At 41.5% G+C, this 19,623-nt stretch overlaps 1 protein-coding gene across 1 annotated transcript; it reads right to left on the minus strand.

Annotated features, from left to right (window-relative positions):
* Positions 1 to 249: 249 nt before the first annotated feature.
* LOC105932549 (SLIT and NTRK-like protein 1) lies at positions 250 to 7,217 on the minus strand. Its single transcript, XM_012871771.3, has one exon. It carries the CDS (start codon positions 6,155 to 6,157, stop codon positions 4,052 to 4,054), a length of 2,106 nt encoding a protein of 701 aa, XP_012727225.2. The 5' UTR covers positions 6,158 to 7,217; the 3' UTR covers positions 250 to 4,051.
* Between the last annotated feature and the right edge of the window lie 12,406 nt (positions 7,218 to 19,623).

Below are 19,623 nucleotides of genomic sequence, written 5' to 3' on the forward strand. Positions count from 1 at the left end.
GGCCAGAATAACTTTATTATGATAAAGTACGGATATTCGGGTTTAAAATCAATAAAATAGCTAACCTACTAAATTTAATGTTTTACGCTACATTGGTTTTTGTATAAGATCCTGCTTTGACAACGTTTGAATAACTTATGCATCACAGTTTTGACATGGGTTGCTAATAATCTAACATGGTTATTTGTAATTATATAATTTTGACTTATGTAAATCATTGACTAATACAGATATTAAGTATCAAGAATAATAATTAAAAAAATTCATGTTTATTTATTTTTCATCTAAACATTGGCTCCAATCAAGGTAAGCTTTAGCCAGTCGAAAACATTAACCAGTATTTTGAAATCCAAACATTTTGGGGTTTTTTCTTCCCAGCTTGTGTACAACAGAATGCGCACAGAAAATATGCATCAGTGAGAAATCCAATGGTAAAATAAGGCAAGTAAAAGATGAAGTAGCATTTTCTTAAACTGCTGTTTTTTTTTGTTGTTTTTTTTGCGCTATATGACTTTTTGTGTCAGAAATGAACAAATATAATTAACATGTACCAGTGTGCAAAAATTGTTTTATCAGAAACGGCCATTGTTACTGTTAACTTAACACTATCTATGTAAGTTATCGCCCAACATTAAGAACACCGTGATTTAAAATTGTGTAAATCTAAAAATCTAAAAAGAAATTACATTTAACAAGCTGTATAAATAAATAAAGCTTAAGCATCCAGTAAAAATCATTCTGTTTATGCCCACCTTCATATGTATCTTTCACTCACAATTCATGAAGCTTGTGTACAACAGTTTGTGCAAAGACGATGTGCATCAGTCAATTCGCTTTGGAAGATTTTGACCCCCAGCCTATTCGCATCCATGTTTTGTACTTACAGTCCCACCTGATTCCATCCTACTCCCCCCAGTTAAACATTTTAGACCATAGAGGTAACCACATAACATCAATATAACGTGGTATTTTGATGACACATTTAGACACTAATATAAATACGTCCAAAACTAATTTTATTCAATTCTAGTCAATATATTCAACATATATTTTATTTTACCTCCTATTTCCACTGACCGATTATAATCCCTGATTGGGCCAGTTGCCTCTTATGAAATATGAAAGGAAATATAATAGATATATGGCAACTCTAATTATTACCAGTTGGCTGTGACTGTATGAACCGGGGCATTGATGATACAAAACATTCAGTTGTTTCAAACCCTATGAAGAAAAAAAACTCCCAAGATACAAAACGTCATAGGGCAACACCCTAATACATTACAATGAGAAATTACTAAAAGCAGGCATCATTCCCATTTTTTTACTCAACCTCAACCACACTTTATTTAACAAAATATAAGCAGGTCAAATATCGCAAAGCATATAAATGTAACTTTGAAACACAGCTTTTGAAAATCATGACAAATCATTGTTATCATCAGTGGTTCTGTGGCACAGTTAATACACCACAGTATAGTCATGGTTGCCCGACAATGTAACAACCCCCAACCCTCCAATCCCAATGTGGCTGCACAGGTAAAACTTGGAAGAAGGGTAAATCAGGTGGTTGGACCAAAACGTATCTAAGAAAAACAATAATACTAACAGTATATGGGAGACGTTAGTTAACAAGCTGCTGTGTATTTGTGGAGTTTGCAAATGGGGAAGAGAGGGGAAAAGGGGTGTAAAGTTTAGGAGGATTGAAGGGAAGTATATACATCTTGCATCAAGTCTGCAAACTAACATCAAGGCTGTGGCAAAAAAAAGTAGATTATTACCAAATTAGGTAGATATTTTGCTTAATTTTGGCATATTTGTGCACACAAGCTCAATAGCAAACAGCAAAATACATTAAAAAAAAATCTAATTGTTAAACCAGTCCAAATGTATATCTAATGAAATTTTAGACACAAACTATGTTTGGAAAATTGAAAATTATAAAAATGTTTTGAATAAAGCAACTCAGGCCAGGCTGTAGATCCTGGCCCCCTCCAAGGGCAGCTGAGCTGTGTAAAACAGCTACACAGTAAAAGTAACCCCACATAAAAAAGGGAAAAAGGAAAAAAAAAAATCAGCCCATGCAACCCAAAGGAGGAGTGTTTCAAGTTTCCTAAAAAAAACTGACTTTAAAGAAGGCATCTTGCATTAACTAATCGCCTATATGTATGCGTATGTGCCCACCCCCCCACCCCAAACTGCGGCCTGATTTCGCAGTAAATACTGCCCGTCACAGTTCTTGTATTTGGACAGGATTAAGATGGCTTTACAAAAGCTCACAATATGATGGAAGTGAATCACAGCCAGAAGCTATTTTGTGTGGAGGAATATTGTTTTTATCACATTAAAAAGAAAAAAAAGCGCCCTATCCTAATGTATGTTCATCTATCTGTTTACATAGATCCAATGAATAATCAGAAACACCTCTTTGCACAGTTGTTGAAAAAATATGATGGTACAAACCCCCCCTATTCACCACCCCAAATTTACCTTTTTGTTATTTTTTTTTTCTTCTTCCTCTCACCCAAAAGCAGGCTATGTTCATTGACACATACACAAAAAAGGAACCACATAACTGTTATTGGAGCTACATGAACTTTGCAGCATAAGCATCTGAGTGACGTTAATTGGTCATGCTCATCTGCATGTCTGAATATCTTCAACAATTGGCACACCATTTAAAAAAGAACAGCATTTTTTCTTAGTCTTATTCATGTTTTTGTACATTCATAAAAGGAGATGATCACCGCAACGGAGAGCCAAATGTGCCAAAATGTCATAAATACATAAATCATTAAATAATGTGTGGTATATTTAAAAATAAAAAAATCAAATACACACATTTAATAAATAACCATATCAGAATGATCTAAATATGCCAATAAATATATAAATGTATATTAAAATGTGAACTTCAATATTTAAAATGTTTATTTCATGTTAAAATATACATAATATTTTGAAGATTGAATTAGTTTATACACTGTTATGGACCAAAATACACTGAAGTGATAATTTAATGAGTTATTTATTTAGGTTATTGTGGCACTTTTGGCCTTCTGCACACACAGCCTTTTAATTCTGGGGATTTTAATCTGCAACCATCTAGCAGAGCCGGCATCAAGCTTTGTGACCATACATTTGTCACTCATTCAAAATTCAAATTTAAAGAATTTTAAATTGGTTTAAATTTGGAAACTGAATGAGCAAATTTGAACATGACATTTGTAAGACAATATATGCTAGGCTTAAGGGCCTAGGCAACTGCTTAGTTTGACTATGTTTGGTGCCGGCTTTACAACCTGGTATACAGTAAAAATAACCCCAGATATTAACTGATGATCAACTGATAAGCTGAAATGGTAATAAGAAAAAAAGAACATGCATTGACAGCTTCACTTTGATCACTCCTTCCCCGGTTGACAATTTTCTTTTCATCTCTTTCAGCTCTGAACAAGTTTTAAACAACAAATACAAATCCTAACTGCAGGTTCACAAAAAATAGAGAAATGGCACTTTGTAGTAGTCATATATAATTCTTAATATCTATATATATATAGCCATTGTGTTGGTATATAACATGAGAGGGGAGGGGAGGGTCGAGTTTGCTTCCCGGTTTGTGGTTATGGTTCCTCGCCTGTCGTGTGTCTTGTTGAAACCATGCGGAAATATCATCATGCATTTTTATGATACATCAGTCCGGATATTTACATGTACATTCATGCGTTCGTGCACCATTCCCCAGGTCGTTCCTTACTCTTTTTCACATACATACACACACCCTCGCTCTGGCTCCCTTTACCACCTCTCTCTCCCTCTTTTTTTTCTCCTGTCTCCAGATCCGTAGTCCGATTGCAGCAGAGAGGAGGGAGGAAGGGAGGAGTGGAGGGTGTAAGCCAAGCCAGAGGGGCTTGGCAAATACATATATTACAGAGTAGGGGCTTGTGCAGCTTCCAGGCTGACTTACACGTTCATGAACAAGTTTCGGACCCCGATCTTTAATGAATTCTTGCAGTTTTTTGTCTACAGTTTGTAATCCATCCTCTGTATTTTATGCATCATCCACAGCTGAAAGGTGCGTGCTGCAGTCAAAGCCCCGATGGGCGCCTCCGTCTGCATGATACGGCCCACTGTGCCAGTAGGACGAGTCACACACCGTCTGTAAGGAGTTGATCTCCGACGCGGATGAGTTGCCGTCCCGCCGCTTCGACCTCTTCCGGTTGCGCAGGATGAACACAAGCATCCCCACCACCGTGAAGGCGGATGTGACAAACACAAGCAGCAGCCCGGGCACAAGCACCGAAATGGACACCCTGTTGGGTTCCAAGTACGAGTTTGAGCGTGTGCCACCCGAGTCACTGGCTCGGGTGGTCACTGGCGTGAGTGGGACACCATCAGACAGCTTGGGGCACATGAGGTCATTACGCACATAACGGAAGTCCCGTTTCCAGAACTCCTCTGGGGACTCACACTTGAGGTCGCTCACTATCACGTCGGCCCCAAGCCTCTCGGTCCACTGTTTGAAGGGCACAATTTTGCACGAGCAATCCCATGGGTTCCCGTGCAGGTCAATCTGGATGATGGAGTTAAGCTGGTCCAACACACCAGTCACGGGGAGATAGGGGAAGTAATTGTTATGCAGGCTGATTTTGGACAAAGAAATCCCAAGGAAAGCATCCACAGGAAGAGCCTTGAGCAAGTTGTTGTTCAGGAACAGAACCCTCAGATTTGGCATGGGGCTGAACGCTCCTGCCACTATCAACTGGATGTCATTGTATTCCAAACTGAGGTATTCCAGATTTACAAGGCCCACAAACATCTCAGCCATTAGAGTATCCAGGTAGTTCTTATCCATGTACAGCCACCGGAGCTCACTCTGGTTCTGGAACGTGCTGTTGTCAACAATCTTAATGTTGTTCCCTCCAAGATCCAGCAGGTTGAGGCTAGAATAGCCAAGCAGCTGGTTCCTCTTTACTGCGTGGATGTTGTTGTCTCTCATGTTCAGCTCGTGGGCAGCCAGAGGCTTCGGCTTGAGGCCTGCCAGGCTCTCAATCTTTTTGCCCTCGCAGTTGACTCCCAGCCCCTGTCTGGAGCCCACCAGCTTGCAGCTGCATGGCTGTGGGCATGTCACATTGCGCAGCTGCTCTCCACCACCACCATCTCCATTTACATCTGCCACCGCCATTACTGGAGTGGGCTTTATTCTCAGCTGCCAGTTCTCGTGGAACTTGGAAGGGTCCTTGGAACCATTGGCTCCAGGCGTAGGGGGCCCACTACTAGCAGTTCTGCTGGGCTTGTAAGGCGTGGGACGAGAGGTGTCCTCCTGAGTGGGAGGGGCAACCAGGCTACTATCTCCACCCTCACTCTGTGATGGACACAGCTCCGCCTCTGTGGTCTCATTCAGGTCACTACCCTGCAGCCTGGTGGGGGCCTCACAGACCACCCTCCCAATGAGGGCATTGCGTGGTATGTTCTCCAGCCACTCCTTCAGAGACACTAGCTCACAGTTGCAGTCCCACGGGTTGTCCTCCAGCAGCACCTCGGCGATGCCAGGTATTTGCTCGAGAATCCCCTCGTAAGGCAACGTTTTGATCCGGTTCCCCCGCAGATCGAGATGCGTGATGGGCACGTGCTGGAACACGTTTATAGGTAGCGCGCTGATGAGGTTGTCGTTCAGTATCAGAACTTCCAGTTTATTTAGGTCCCTGAAAACAGCTGGGTCGATGTCCCGCAGCAAATTGAAGTCGGCCTGGAGGTATTCTAAGTCGTCTAAGCCCAGGAAGGTGCTTTTCTTGAACGATCGGATCTTGTTGTTGCTGATGTGCAGCCTCTTGACCAGCTGCAGCCCCAGGAAGGCACCGGGCACGATGTCGTGCAGGCCGTTGCTCTCCAGGTGCAGGCTCACGGCATTGTAGAAGTTGGCAAACTCGTTGGGGAAGAGCCTGGACAGCGAGTTGCCATGCAGCAGCAGGTGGTAGAAGTGGGAGCTGGGGCCGGTCAGGTGCCGCAGCGTGTTCAAGCCTCGCTTCTCGCAGTCGACGTGCAGGTCACCCTCCACCTCGCTGCAGGAGCAGATCTTCTCCTTGCAAACCTCCCTGGTGACATTTCCACTGGCAACGCAGAGAGCCGCATTCAGCAGGACGATCCAGAGCAGCATTTTCCCCTCTTGGTTTTTTTTTTTTTTTCTCTCTCTCTCTCTCTCTCTCTCTCAGCGAGAACGATTCATTCCCGCCTTTCAAGACATGGAGGAGCTGCGGATCTAGTCTGCATCAGCGAGAGGTGGCGGTGGAGGAGGGGGGGATGGAGATGGAGACATTTAGGAGGGAGATAAGGAGCACATCCAGGCTGTGTGTCCAGACGTCCAAGCTTGACTCAAGAATTAAAACAAAAGGTCCCCATTCACGTTGGGAAAAAAACCCCTCCGGTTGAAATCGGCAGCAGGCAAAAGCAGCAGTTTCCAGAACATCCTAAATGTAATCTGTTTATTTCTTTTTCTCGGCTCCTTTCACACTGACCTTGGCGCGCAGACGGAAAGCTGAAGAAATCTCCCGGAGTCGTGCGGCTCGCTGCGGCGATGAGATCTGTCCTCTTTCCCCCTCTCTCCTCTCTCTCCTCCCCCTCCTCTGGTGCTGAATTCACAGCCTGCGCAGCTGATCCTAAACACCCGCATCCCCCTCTTTCACATCCCCTTCACTTCGTGTCGTTTCGGCACCCCGTTATCCTTTTCTTGTTTTTTTTTTCTCTCTCTGTGTGTGTGTGTGTGTTTTCTGTCACAATAAGACAAGCTCATCCACACAGCGCGCCACTGCGAGGAAGATCTGACACCCTCTACTGAGCTGTAGTGGCAAAAATCCTGACTAAGGGAAAGAAAGGGGAAAAGCAATCCACTGAAATAGAAAAGGAAAAGAAAAAGACAGTCTTTACAGCTGCTGATGATTAAATCTTCTCGTTTGAAGCTCCAAGGAAAACCGCCTCAGTCCGCATCATCCAAAGCACAGTTCAGTTTTGTGTGTTGTTGCCAAAAAAAAAAATGTAAAAAAAAAAAAAATTGCTCCAATGAAGCTCCTTCTCTTCCTCCTCGTTACAATTTTTCTCATTTACTTCCACGGCTCTAACTCCGCTCCGACTGGGAAAACACTGTTGAATGCGGTAAACCAAACCGTCCGCTATAGGCATGCCTCAGACCAGCTGAGAGGGAGCGAGAAAGTGAGAGAGAAAGAAAACAAAAGATGCGTCAGTGTGGCTCCCTGTATGCGCATGTGTGCGTGACGTTTTTTTTTTTTTTTTTTTTTTACTTTTTACTCTCTCCCAGATAAGAAAAAAAAAAAAAAAAAACACCCCCTCTTTTTTGTTGCAAAAACTGCACAGAAAAGGAGGAGGGGGCTGGAACATGTTCCCATCTCCTATGGATCCGCATTATACTCCACCGTTTGAGATTATTACATCAGCTGGGAGGGGGGGGGGGGGGGGGGGGGGTAATAGTTATCCTTCTTGCGCCATCCCCCCCCTCATCCATCTGCAGTGTTTTAGTCAGAACTGTGACTGTGACGTGTAATAAGCCCCAGACATGTCAGGAGGGGATCCTGCAAAAGCAATATTAAGCCCACCCAAACAGCTTCTCCAAAGTGCCCACACCCATCAAGCCGTTTGCACATTTCATGTTACAGTTGCAAACTTTAGTGTGTTTTGGTGGGATTTTGTGGGAAATCTTTATTAACACCCCCTTTAACATACACCCACATGTGGACGCACCCCCCCCCCCCCACACACACACACACACACACAAATGAATCAGTATACATTAGAACCACTTCAGTGCAAAAGCACAAATCCCCTATCCTGCGCACACAACAACAATTGCCTGAACCGAAGTGTGAAGTGGGCCAGTGGGCTGACTGGCGAGATGCCACTAAGTCCAGAATCCTTGTACTTCAGGCAGGTACAAAGGATGTCTGGATCCATCTTACAAGATATGTGTCATCCCGTGCACGGTGAGTTCGGGTCTGTCCCGTCGGGGCGCAGATATCTAGTGCCAAAATGCAAAACAAAGAGCTATAAAACCAGCTATTTCCGAAACTCAATTTAGCATGGTCCCAGCGTTATTTTGTCGTTTACTGCTTCCTTTGTTGTTTTATCTCTTGTTTACATTTTTAAGTGTTGCGCACCAGGGCACTTAAATTATGTCTGTGTCTACTGTATGTAAATGTGATGTGTGTTCTACGTTTGAGTGAAAAGAAAGCAGGCTCATATCATCGTAAAATCTACCTATGGGTACACATAAGATTGATTGATTATAGGTGTGTCTTTCCACATTTGGAGACTATTCTATATTTAATTTTAGACTTCTTCGTTAATCTTAGTCAGACATGGTTAGTGTTGTTAGTGGGTGATATACATCTATATTCCATACTTGCCAGAAATGCCTCATTAGATTTTGGTCTGGACTTTTTTGGCCATGGGTCTCTGGGTGTAATTTTTCAGTCACAGTTCTGCTGCACTGCAAGAACGGATCTAAAAATAAGTAAAATGTTCTTAAAATGTGTGTATTTATCCTTGATTTGAGCAGGTAAATAAGATTATCTGCCAATGGAATGAGTATTTTGACCCATAAAATAAGATAATTAGACATACTGCACTTGGAATAAGATGATTGAGATGAATTGTTCCCATTTTAAGTGCAAAATTCTTATTCCATTGGCAAATCATCTTATTTACCTGCTCAAATCAAGGAAAAATACACAGATTTTAAGAACATTTTACTTATGTCTAGTTCCGTTTTTGCAGTGTGTGGAATAAACCTCCACCCCAGTCTTGTGTCTTTTGTGACCTAAACAGGTTTTCTTCCAGAATTGTGTCATTTACAGCTCCATCCATCTCATAATCAACACTGAGCAGCTTCCCTGATCCTACAAAAAAAGAAAAAAAACATCCATAGCATAATGCCACAACCCCAATGTGGTGATGATGTGTTCAGCATGATGTACGTCAATAATTTTACGCCACCCTATGCATTTTAGATGTTGGCCTGAAAGTTAAGTCTGGTCCCATCAGACCAGACTATCTCCTTCCCCAGGTTTGCTGTCTACCTTAAAAAGCTTGTGGCAAAGTGCAGATGGACCTTCTAATGGTTTTTAATTCATCAGCTTTGTGTCCCTTACCTGTCATAATGTTGGCTTTCTTCTGGTACAATGTTGACCTCCTGAAATTGAAAGAGTTGCATGTTAGAATAAATGGATAGTTTTAATACTATCCATTTATTTAGTCAATCACAAGAGTAAAGAACTTTTGTAAAGAACTAACCACATCCAGTTGTGGTTCTCCCAGGTTCTTTACAATGGAAAAAAAAACATATTCTCTGTTATGACTTCGGCAGTAACAGAAACAGAAATTATCCTTTGACATATTTATTCTAAAAAGTCAGAGGGATGCTTCAGCTTCAGTATTGGACTCTCCTACATAAAACAGTACAGGTAGTGGAGAGAGCCACGTTCATCACTTTTGTAAGCATTATATAGAACCAACTGTATACCAATACACCTTCACTGGCACCAATATGTTTTGCACAAATATTTCAATAAGATACATCTAAATACTACAACACAGTCAGCAATGATTCTGTGCTTTTATTTTATTACATGTTTGTGTTCATCAAGATTAAAAAAGATGTACTCTTCCATTCGAATGACTGTTAGGTTGCTTCAAAATTTGGTTTGAAACTTGTGAAGTAGTGTGGATGTGTGCTGGGGGTCAGAGCGTATTATGTGAGCACTGTGTGTGAGCCAAATGTTGAATAGAAGTGCGTAAAGCAAACAAAACTTTTAGTGAGGGCAAGAGGGTGGAGGTACCATCATTAGACAACAGCTTATATGAGACGCTGTCATCAAACAGCTGAATGGTGGATAAATGTGTGGACGGCAGTGGGGGGTTGGAGAGCTTTCTTGCGGATTTGCTTCCAGGGAGCACCTCCCGCTGGCTTCATATCAAGGCTGCAGCATTCATGCTTTCCTATGCAGCAGGTGGGGGGGGCGCACTAGTACACACACCGCTTAGTCACGCTTGAGCATCTTGTTCCCACCAAAGAAAATTAACCAAAACAATTCTGACTCCACATAAGCTTAGCTCAGTCCTTGTAGGCCGAGCATTTAGACTCCGAGATAATCCTCCAAACAGGATAAATCACATTTGTATGAGAAAGGGGTGGGGGGTGTTGGGGGGGGGGGGGACACTTATCTTGGAGTCAAAGCTAATTGGATTATGTATCTGCATGTATCCAAATGAATAACTGCATGGGGCTCGGCGTGCTGATGGGAAGCAGATACTGTTGAGTTGAACTGGTGTGATGTGGGACCAGAAAGTTTGCAGCACGTGTGCAGATTTGCAGCCAATTCTGCAACTTTTGCCCAAACTGTTGCACAAGCAGCACACGTGGACAGCACATGACATGAAATAATGCATTTAAGCTAGCTAAATTGGTTCTTGAATGGCTGAGAAGCTTTCAAGCGTGACACATGGTCCCAAAAAAATGATATTCCGCTCAATTATACCACTTTTACATTTGATTTCTGCAACTGAAAATGTCTAAATAAATTGCTAATTTCCTCAATTTTCTTATTTCCAACGGTCTAAAAGCAAAAAAAAAAAAAAAAAGTAAGTCAACCGATTATATGAATGTGCAATGTATATTTATTTTTTGCCAGAAGTGGTCTCAATCAGGAAAACATTAAACCACATTAAGCAATTCCAATATTTGTCAAGACTTGACAGTGACATGTAAGTGTTTATCAACTTTTTCATAAAGCAACAAATAAAGACCTATTCTCTATTATTTTCTGATGCTTCTCCTGCTCCCGTAAAATAAAATAAAAACATAGGTCCACCCAACTGCATGCACGTTCTATACCTGTCCTTTACTTATAAAAAATGGCATCTATGGTTACTTACTCACAAAAGCCAAACAACACACACACACACACACACACACACACACACACACACACACACACACACACACACACAAATCTATATATAAACCTACAAGTCCAAGAACATATTTCAACTAGTTCAAATTAGTGAAATATGACAGCATAAATAGCTCCAACAGTCCTAAAGAGCTTGTCACTGGGCACAGTTAGCATCTGCCAAGTATTTAGCTTTCCCTGTGTGGAGGGCACCTTTGCTCCGGTGGTCCCTTCGGGAATCTGGGGTTTTGGTTCCCCTGGTGTCTGCCTCGATTCTCCTGGGGGGTTGTTTGGCTCCTCACAACTATATTTGTCTTATGGATAAACCATACATACACAAGCGCACTCTCACTTCATACATGGTGTATTAATTACTAACGTATATTCTTCAGTTATGGTATCAAGGCGTTGGTTGTTTATACCTGTAATACTTGGTTGGTTTTGCTGTTCTTTTTATATCTCTCTTTGCAGGTGAAGAAGTGGACTCTGAGGATGTTATATTGCTCTCTTCCTTGCCTCTCCTCTTTCTCTTTCACATTTTCTCCCTTTTAGCATTTTCTCTCATCCATTTCTCTCCTTTTTCCCCCTCTTATATCTTCCCACTTCAGTGTCAATTGAACATGAAATAGCCCCAGCATAAATTCTAATAAAGCTTCTTGCGTATATAAATCAAGCGGAGCGTTATGGCGAAAGCGGTAAGGCTCCACTTGTGAAAGTAAAATCTGTTGGGCTCTTTTTGCCATTAAGACGTTAATTTACACAATAAAAATTACATTTGCCCAAAATAGTTGGTTTAAGTGCCATCTATAGCAGGTGTTTTTAACTCTCCTCATTGAGGTCAGGTGTCTTGGAACTTTAGATGTCCAGCACACCTGGATCAAATGGCTTACTTAGCTCCTCAGTAAGCAGTAAAGTTCTCCAAAGTCCTGCTAATGACCTGATTCTTTGACTCAGGTGTATCAAAGAGACACATAAAAGTTGCAGCACGCCGGACCTCGGGGACCGGGATTGAAGATCCCTGATCTATATTTTAATTTCTTTCCTGTTTCTTTTTTTGTACATGTGATTCTCAGAAATAATCTTGAGCATAGATTCAGCTCCTATGGTTCCGAGCAAAGCCTTGTTTCAAAGCCTATTGTTCTGGCATTTGTTTGGCATTACTTACAGTGCCATATTTGAACAGCTGGGAGTAACCTAGAGCACGGTCGTCTAAAGCCAATTGATCAAATTTAATTACTTTAACAGTATCTAATTAAAAATACTAACTATTTTAAAAAGACCGCAGAGATCACAGATGATTTTATTTGAGTAAAGCTAAGTAACTGCTGGCCCTCTATAGTAATTCATGTCACAGCATTTGCACATTTCACTTTAGATATTGGTGGTTTATCCCAATGCACTTTTCAGTCAACATAGTTACAATGTTACATTTTTGAAGGGTGGTACATAAAGTATGTATATAAATCTTGTCAGAAGATTTTTCTTCTCCCAAATTTCAGTGAACTGACGTCGGGCTCACAATAAATATGCTGCGGGTTGCGGTCCTGATCCAGTTCCGGTTTTCCACAAACCCCAACTCACACTGCTCCTAGGCCAGCTGCGGCTCCAGTTGCGGAAACGGCACTGGCGAGAACAGAAGTTCCTGCGGTCCTTTCTGTTGTTATCCCTCACAAATGATTAAGAAACCATGTCACCAGCCATGGTTGTCATTTTTTAGAGCAAAACGCATCATCCCTGCACCCAAATATCAAATTTCATCCTCCAAAAGACCCTATTTCTCCTTGTGTTTCTGTGTCGCTGTTTTGTTAACACTAGTCAAGCTTGTTACGTTGGTGCAGCGATTTTATTCTGAAATTCACTGGAACTTTATCGTGTCTAGCGGTGAGTAAGTTAACAATTTTAATTTTAAACAATTGTAATTTTAACATCAACAATAAGATACTGTAAAATTGATTGGAAGATGTTGGAGAAATATTTTAAGTATTTGCATGGTGGAATCCATGTTATGAACTTTTTATTTTATGTCCCCTCAAAATCTTAGTTTCTGTTTGACCTATATATACACACACAATACCCAATAGGATTGTGAGGTCGATCAAGCTTAATATAGAGGAATTGTTGAAGAAAACCTCGGTTTCCTATTTCAAATGTATTCAGCTTTTAAGAAACATTAAAAAAAACCAACTCACCCTTTGTACTCAAATCAGAACAAAACGTTAAATAAAACTTTGCCATCTCAGTCAAATCTAACCACTGCTCTCCTTTTAGGATGCATCTCTCGGGGAAGGATTAAACAGGAAATCAAAAGCGGTCCGTCTTTATCTCTTAGACAAAATTCTCATAACATCAGAAATCTGACAGCTTGTTGACAGTGACAAATCCTCCAAATGCTTAAACCACAACAGGCATGACACTTTGGCAGCACGCTTTCATTTCTTCGTTCACTTGACAGGGACCTGGCTGATTGATCAACAAACGAAACGACTGCAAATGAGCCACTATTTGGCTCGTGGGCTTATTTCAGCCGCCTAAATATCACAGCAACATCACAGGTGATTGCAACAATGGCCGCTTAGATACATCCTCCTAATGTGAGTGGCAGAATAAGAGCAGGAAACTGCAGGCAATCTCGGGTACCGCCTGATTGAATGCTATTGATCGGCTTTTAGTGTTCAGTTTTATTTGCCCCCCCGCCCCCGTCCGCCCAGCACCCACCCAGGACTATATGAAATGTGAGGTTCCATATAGCTCTGTAATTATCTCAAACACCAGTCATAACAGTGACTGCCTAAGAGTCGATAATAATATTACAGTTAGCTTTTTCAGACCAATGCCATCAGGATAACAATACAGCGCATAGTAACATCGGGTGGAACTGCAATTAAATGCATCACATCTGAACCATGAACTTGGACGTTGTGAGGTAGTGATCATGAAAAATGCAGATGTTTAGGTTGGTATTCCATTAGAAAGCCTTGCTAACATTAAGCAGAGTCAAGCAACTGAGTGGACAGTTTTACTTGATGTGAGAGTTAACATTAGGAGTGTTTTCTAAGCAACGCTTAGATACCAGCAGATGAAAAGGTGGGGCTTGAAAGACTCTATACCTGCTCCAATGGGATTGATACATAAGGTGCCTGGTCATAGGTGACTTCACTTTATAGATATGTAACTGCTATAACACATAGTGTGGAACATAACTTCCTACTGCCTAAATTTACATAGAATTATATAAAAACATAAACTGTATTTTTGCTGTGAAGAGGCAACAAGTAGATTGTTGATTTGATTTATAGATAGATAGATAGATAGATAGATAGATAGATAGATAGATAGATAGATAGATAGATAGATAGAGCATAATATGCACTGCTAAAACTGTCCTTACCAGTCTTACACTAAGGCCAAATCTTTCGAATGTGAATGTCTAGTTGTCCTGTCAACAGACTCTCCTACCTGAGCTGTAAATCTCTGCAGCTTCTCCAGAGAGACCCATTGTGACTCTGGAGGAGCAGGGTTTCCAAGCTTGACTTCTTTTCAAAGTAATGATCTCTAGTTCACTAATGTCATTTTCTTCATTTTTTTACTTCTCTGGTGCTTTCAACATACTTCAGCGATGAGGGGGAAAGCTGCAGGATGTGGACACTTCTCTCTCTGCACGGACCACCGACTGTCTCACAGACACTCAACAATATGTGAGGCTTTATGTCCTTGTGTCAGATATGCTAGTCTGCAGCACAGGGGCTCATCGGGGGAACCATTTTCTCACCTTTCTTCTTCACCCTCTACACCTCGACTCCAGACACAGCAAGTCGTCACCGCCATAAATTCTGACAACATGGCCTTTGTGGGATACATGTCTGAGGTGACTGATCTGGAGTATTGAGAGGTCACCAAGGACTTTGTCGGCCGGTGCACGCAGAACCACCTGTGCGTCAACGTCAACAAGGTAAAGGAAATTGCGATCGACTTCTGCAGGAAGGCCAGTCCCACCTCCCTGCCTCAACCACGGGTTGGAAATCGAGACTGTGGTGGAGTAAAAGTACCCGGGTGTTCCTAGACAATTAGCCAGACTGGTTCACACACACCGACAACCTGTACAAAAAGAGCCTCAGTTATCTCCACCTTTTGAGGATACTTGGGTCCTTTAATGTGTGCAGGGCTCTGCTCAGGACATTCTGTGAAACCGTGGTAACCTCTGTAGTGTTCTACGTTGTGGCACAGGGCGGGACAGGAGGAGACTGAACAAGATGGTCATGAGGGCCAGTTCAGTTGCAGACGGTCCCCTGGACTCCACAGTGGTGGAGAGCAGAATGTTGGCCAAACGGACATCAATCGCGAACAAAACCCACTCACATCCTCTACGCCACAGTGGGCGCTCTGGGTAGCTCCTGCAGAAGCAGGCTGTGGCTGCCACAATGCAGGAAGGAACGCTTCAGAAGGTCCTTTCTCCTGTCAGCAAAAACCTATAAAAGTACTGCCAGTATGTTGCACCTCATATATATCTCTTCTATGTATAGCGTTCATATTTGTTACAACTTTGTTATACAGTTTGTATGTTTTGCTTGCACTATTTGTTTTTATGAGTAATTTCTATGGAATTATCTTCCTAGATATGCACCTTTTACTCTGTCTGTTGCTGTGGCAATTCAGTCCCCTATTTTCTCTAAAAACAACCTCTGAGGCCATAATATAACATGCATTTATACAGTTTTTCATTTAGGGACAATTAAATAAAAATGTGCCAAACTTCTCAAATATATATATATATAAATAAATCTAGTATTGTAACCCCTGTTCACAATTATGCACCTCTTTGTTTTGGTCCATTACAAAATATCCCAAAGGAAAACACTGAATTTTTTAAATTTTAACATAAAAAAAAAATCTGAGGGGATGTGAATGTTTTGACAAGGCGCTGTATTTGTATATAAAGCAAAACCTGTTCATTTTGCTCCCTCAAGCAAACCATCTCGTTAAACAGAAGGAATGATGTTTGGCTTCAACATCTAAATCCAACAGCTGAGAGTCTCTTAATTTTCCTCATTTGGGAGGAAACACACACACACAGACAATCACCTTATATCTGCTTGCCCTGGTTCCCTCCAGGTCTCGGGGAGGAGCATTTTCTCCCCGAGCTTCAAAGGCGGGAGGGGTTTTTGTGAGACTGAAAAGCTCTGTGGGGTAATTACCGAAAAGGTCAGGAGCCACGTTTAAACCGGTTTTCACATGAGAACGTACATATTGGCATCTGCACACGGCATTCAAGGCAGGGACATTGCTGCTGGCTGTTGGTGAGGAGGAATCATCTGATCAGTGAGCAGATAAGGAAAAACAGGAAGTAGATCCTGCCAAAACCTCTTTTTTTAATTCAAGACAGCTGAAAGGTGGCTGCCATTTAATTAAGCCAACTGATGACTAAATCATATGACTTGAAATTTAATAATGCTTCTGCTGAAAGAAAAAATACACATAATTTCTTTCCATTTTAATGTAACCCCTTAGACCTTAAATGAAGCAGCCAAATGTATTCTTGCTTCAGAAACCCATATAGATTTATACAGTTATGCAATTTCCTGTTGGTTGAGTGCCGACTCAGTCGATCCAGCTATTGACGGAGGTAGGGGCATCAGAAGCTCTCTAGATGCATCGACTGGCCGGACTTTATGGGCAATCAGCATAATGCTTGACTGTCAATCTATATATCTATCAGTTCGGAAACTCTGACCCCCGGATGGAACAAAACATCCAGGTAACCTTCACAAAGGCTGCTTGAATGGAGGGTTATCCCAGAACCCTTGAACACACAGCCCTTTAAAAGGTATCAAACGTTTGACTCAAGTAAAGGGTTTCTTTAAAGTAAGTATGTATAAAAGCTACTACATCCTAGCTTCAACATAAGCTTTCTGTCTTTGCCTGAAACCACAAATAAAAAAAAAACAAGCACTTGGACTGACATCTGGGCCCTATCCAAGAATCTTCAATATCAAGGGCTATGTAGGGGCCCTATTGAGAAGAGGGGGGTCAAGTATGTGCCTCGCTATAATTTTGTACTTTAAGTCTTTTTTTTTTTTTTTTTTGAAGATTCAGTGGATGGTTCTGTTTAAAACATCCAAGTTGACCATTTTTTCTTTGCTGTCTTTGTTCTGTAAGCTAAAAACAAAGCGATGGGAAAGATTTGTGACTCTCTAGCTTTCCTGAGGCTACGTGTTACCATAATAAAACAAAGGCTGGCTCAGAACGCACACAAATTACACACAACCCCAACAAGACAATCTTTCCAAAGCAGCTAATCTGTAATGGTCAGAGGCAGGGGACCCAGAATTCAGCCAGACCAGCAGAGGTTCAGATCAGGTTCTTTATTAACAAAACTCAAAAACAAGGGGGGGAAAAAAAAAAAAAAGACTGTCAAACCAAAGGACTGCAGAAAAACAAACAGTCCAGCAGGGCAGGATAAAAACAGGAAAAGGCAGAACAGGATGGCTCAGGTTTCTGGAGACAAGAGTATCAATAATCCAAAAGCAAAACATAGACTGAATATTGCAGGAGACGACTCACCCCTAAACTCAACAAGACGACCCGGCACTGATGTCTGGTCTCAGCAGTTTATATGAAGGTGGAAGCAGGTGAAACTGGTGAGAGGTGATTGCAGGAGGGGTGGAGTTAGGCAGGTGTGCAGAGTACGTAATTAGACCAGACATCAGTGCTGAGGCTCAAAACAAGAACAGATCAGACACCAAACCTAAAGCAATAACTGCAAAAGAAACCTCAAAACTTACACTAACACACCAACAAAAATTAAGACAGAACCTAAGGCAGGAGAATGAAATAATTAATTAAACAACAAACCATAACAAAACCCAAATCATGACATAATCAACTCATTTTCAAGTCAGAAAGTCAGATATCAGTCAATTTATAGACAATATAGATTACTATGCAGTTGCATGAGTGTATCAAACAAATGCTTAGTCGTTTGATAAACTGTTGCTCATAGTGCAATAAATTTAAATCTTCCACTGTGCAATTTGCATGGTTGTCCAAACAAACAGTGCACAGATACATATTTGCATGCGAGAGACAGTGTAAATAATTCATCGAGTCAAGATCATGTGAAACCAGAAGTGCTTAGCAGATTATGAACCGGGTTGGTGGTTTATTGATTCTCAGCCGGGTGGAGATTGCCCTTGCAGCGTTGGGAAAGAGGCTTTTTTAAAGTCTATTAGTTTTTGTTTTAATGTTCTTGAATTGTTTATCTAATCAAAATGAGACAAACTGCGCATTGCCCGGGTTGTGTGGGATCTTTGGCTATATGCCTGGCCCTTTTCTGGGCTCTTGCAGCATAAACCTTCTACATCTTGTGGTGATTCAGGATGAGGTTGTTCCTGTAGCACCACTGTCAGATTGTGGACCTCATCTCTGTAGTGGGATTGTTGGATATCAGACCCACCACAGTGGCGTCGTCCGCAAACGTCGCAACCGTGTTTGTGGGGTGGATGGCAAAGCAATCGTGGATGGAGAGGGTGAAGACTGCAGGGCTGAGGAAGCAGCCAATAAGGTTATACTTATTCTAACAAAGTCACTGGAGAGTGATTTCTTTAAGTACCATTTCAGCATCAGCAGGGACTAGTGTCCCCTGTGCCCCACGCCTGAAACAGCAGGTTACATTGTACCCTTGAATAGACCTAATCAGCTATTCATAACACTTCAGATAAACACATATAAAGATAATTGCCAAAACCAGCAAGTTTATTTGTTTGTAAATTTCCATCTTTGTCTGTTATATTTATTTGTATTTAGTTTAGTTGCTTGATTTGTTTTATATTTTCTTTATTCTCCTTGTTTAGTCATTTATTTCGGTTAAATGATTTACATTTTTTGCCATCTCGGTCTGTTCCTGTGGTTATTCAGTTCTTTAGATAGTTTAGATAACGGGTTTTTTTGGGTTTTTTTTACATTTCTTTATGTTATCTGTTTCCATTTGTTCTTTTTCTCAATTGATTTCATTTCTATCTATTCATCAACAGAAATATCAATTTGCTTGGAAACAGGAAACAATTTCCAATTTATCGCATAAAATTGGAGTCCCCTGACTGTGACAACCTTTCTCGCTAGAATGAAAACCTGACAGGAACTGCATACCAAAAAAAAAAAAAAATCGAAAACAAATGCGAGCTTCAAGCCGCACAGACTACCTGTTGTACGTTTCTCTCTGGCAATCACTCCAAGATTTCCCTGCTTTCTAAATATACCACGCCGCTTAAAGGCCCGTTTGCCGTCTCTTCTGTCTTTCCCCTTCTTTTGGATCGTCTCTCTACTGCCCTTTATTCAAAGATGATTTTAACATATTCCAATTTGGGGTAGAACAACAACTCTGTTCAGTGAGAGAGTCTTATCCCCGTGTTATGAGGTGCCACAATTAAAGCCGTCGTGGCTTGTTACCATAGCAGCCGGATCATCTCTGCCGAGTCAGTGTCTCTTTTCTTTTTCTTTTTTTTTTTTTCTTCTTCCGCTCTCTCCCTCAACTTGGAAGCGTTGTATAGCAAGAGTCGGTGTGCAGCCCTGATCTGCTGGTAATTGGCAGGAAATAATATGAAAAGATGGGGCCCTAAGTTTCATTAGTACTTCATGGGAATTCGGTCCGTAGAACGTGCTTAGAAGAGGA

The sequence above is a fragment of the Fundulus heteroclitus genome, chromosome 24 (assembly GCF_011125445.2).
Source record: "Fundulus heteroclitus isolate FHET01 chromosome 24, MU-UCD_Fhet_4.1, whole genome shotgun sequence".
NCBI lineage: Eukaryota > Metazoa > Chordata > Actinopteri > Cyprinodontiformes > Fundulidae > Fundulus > Fundulus heteroclitus.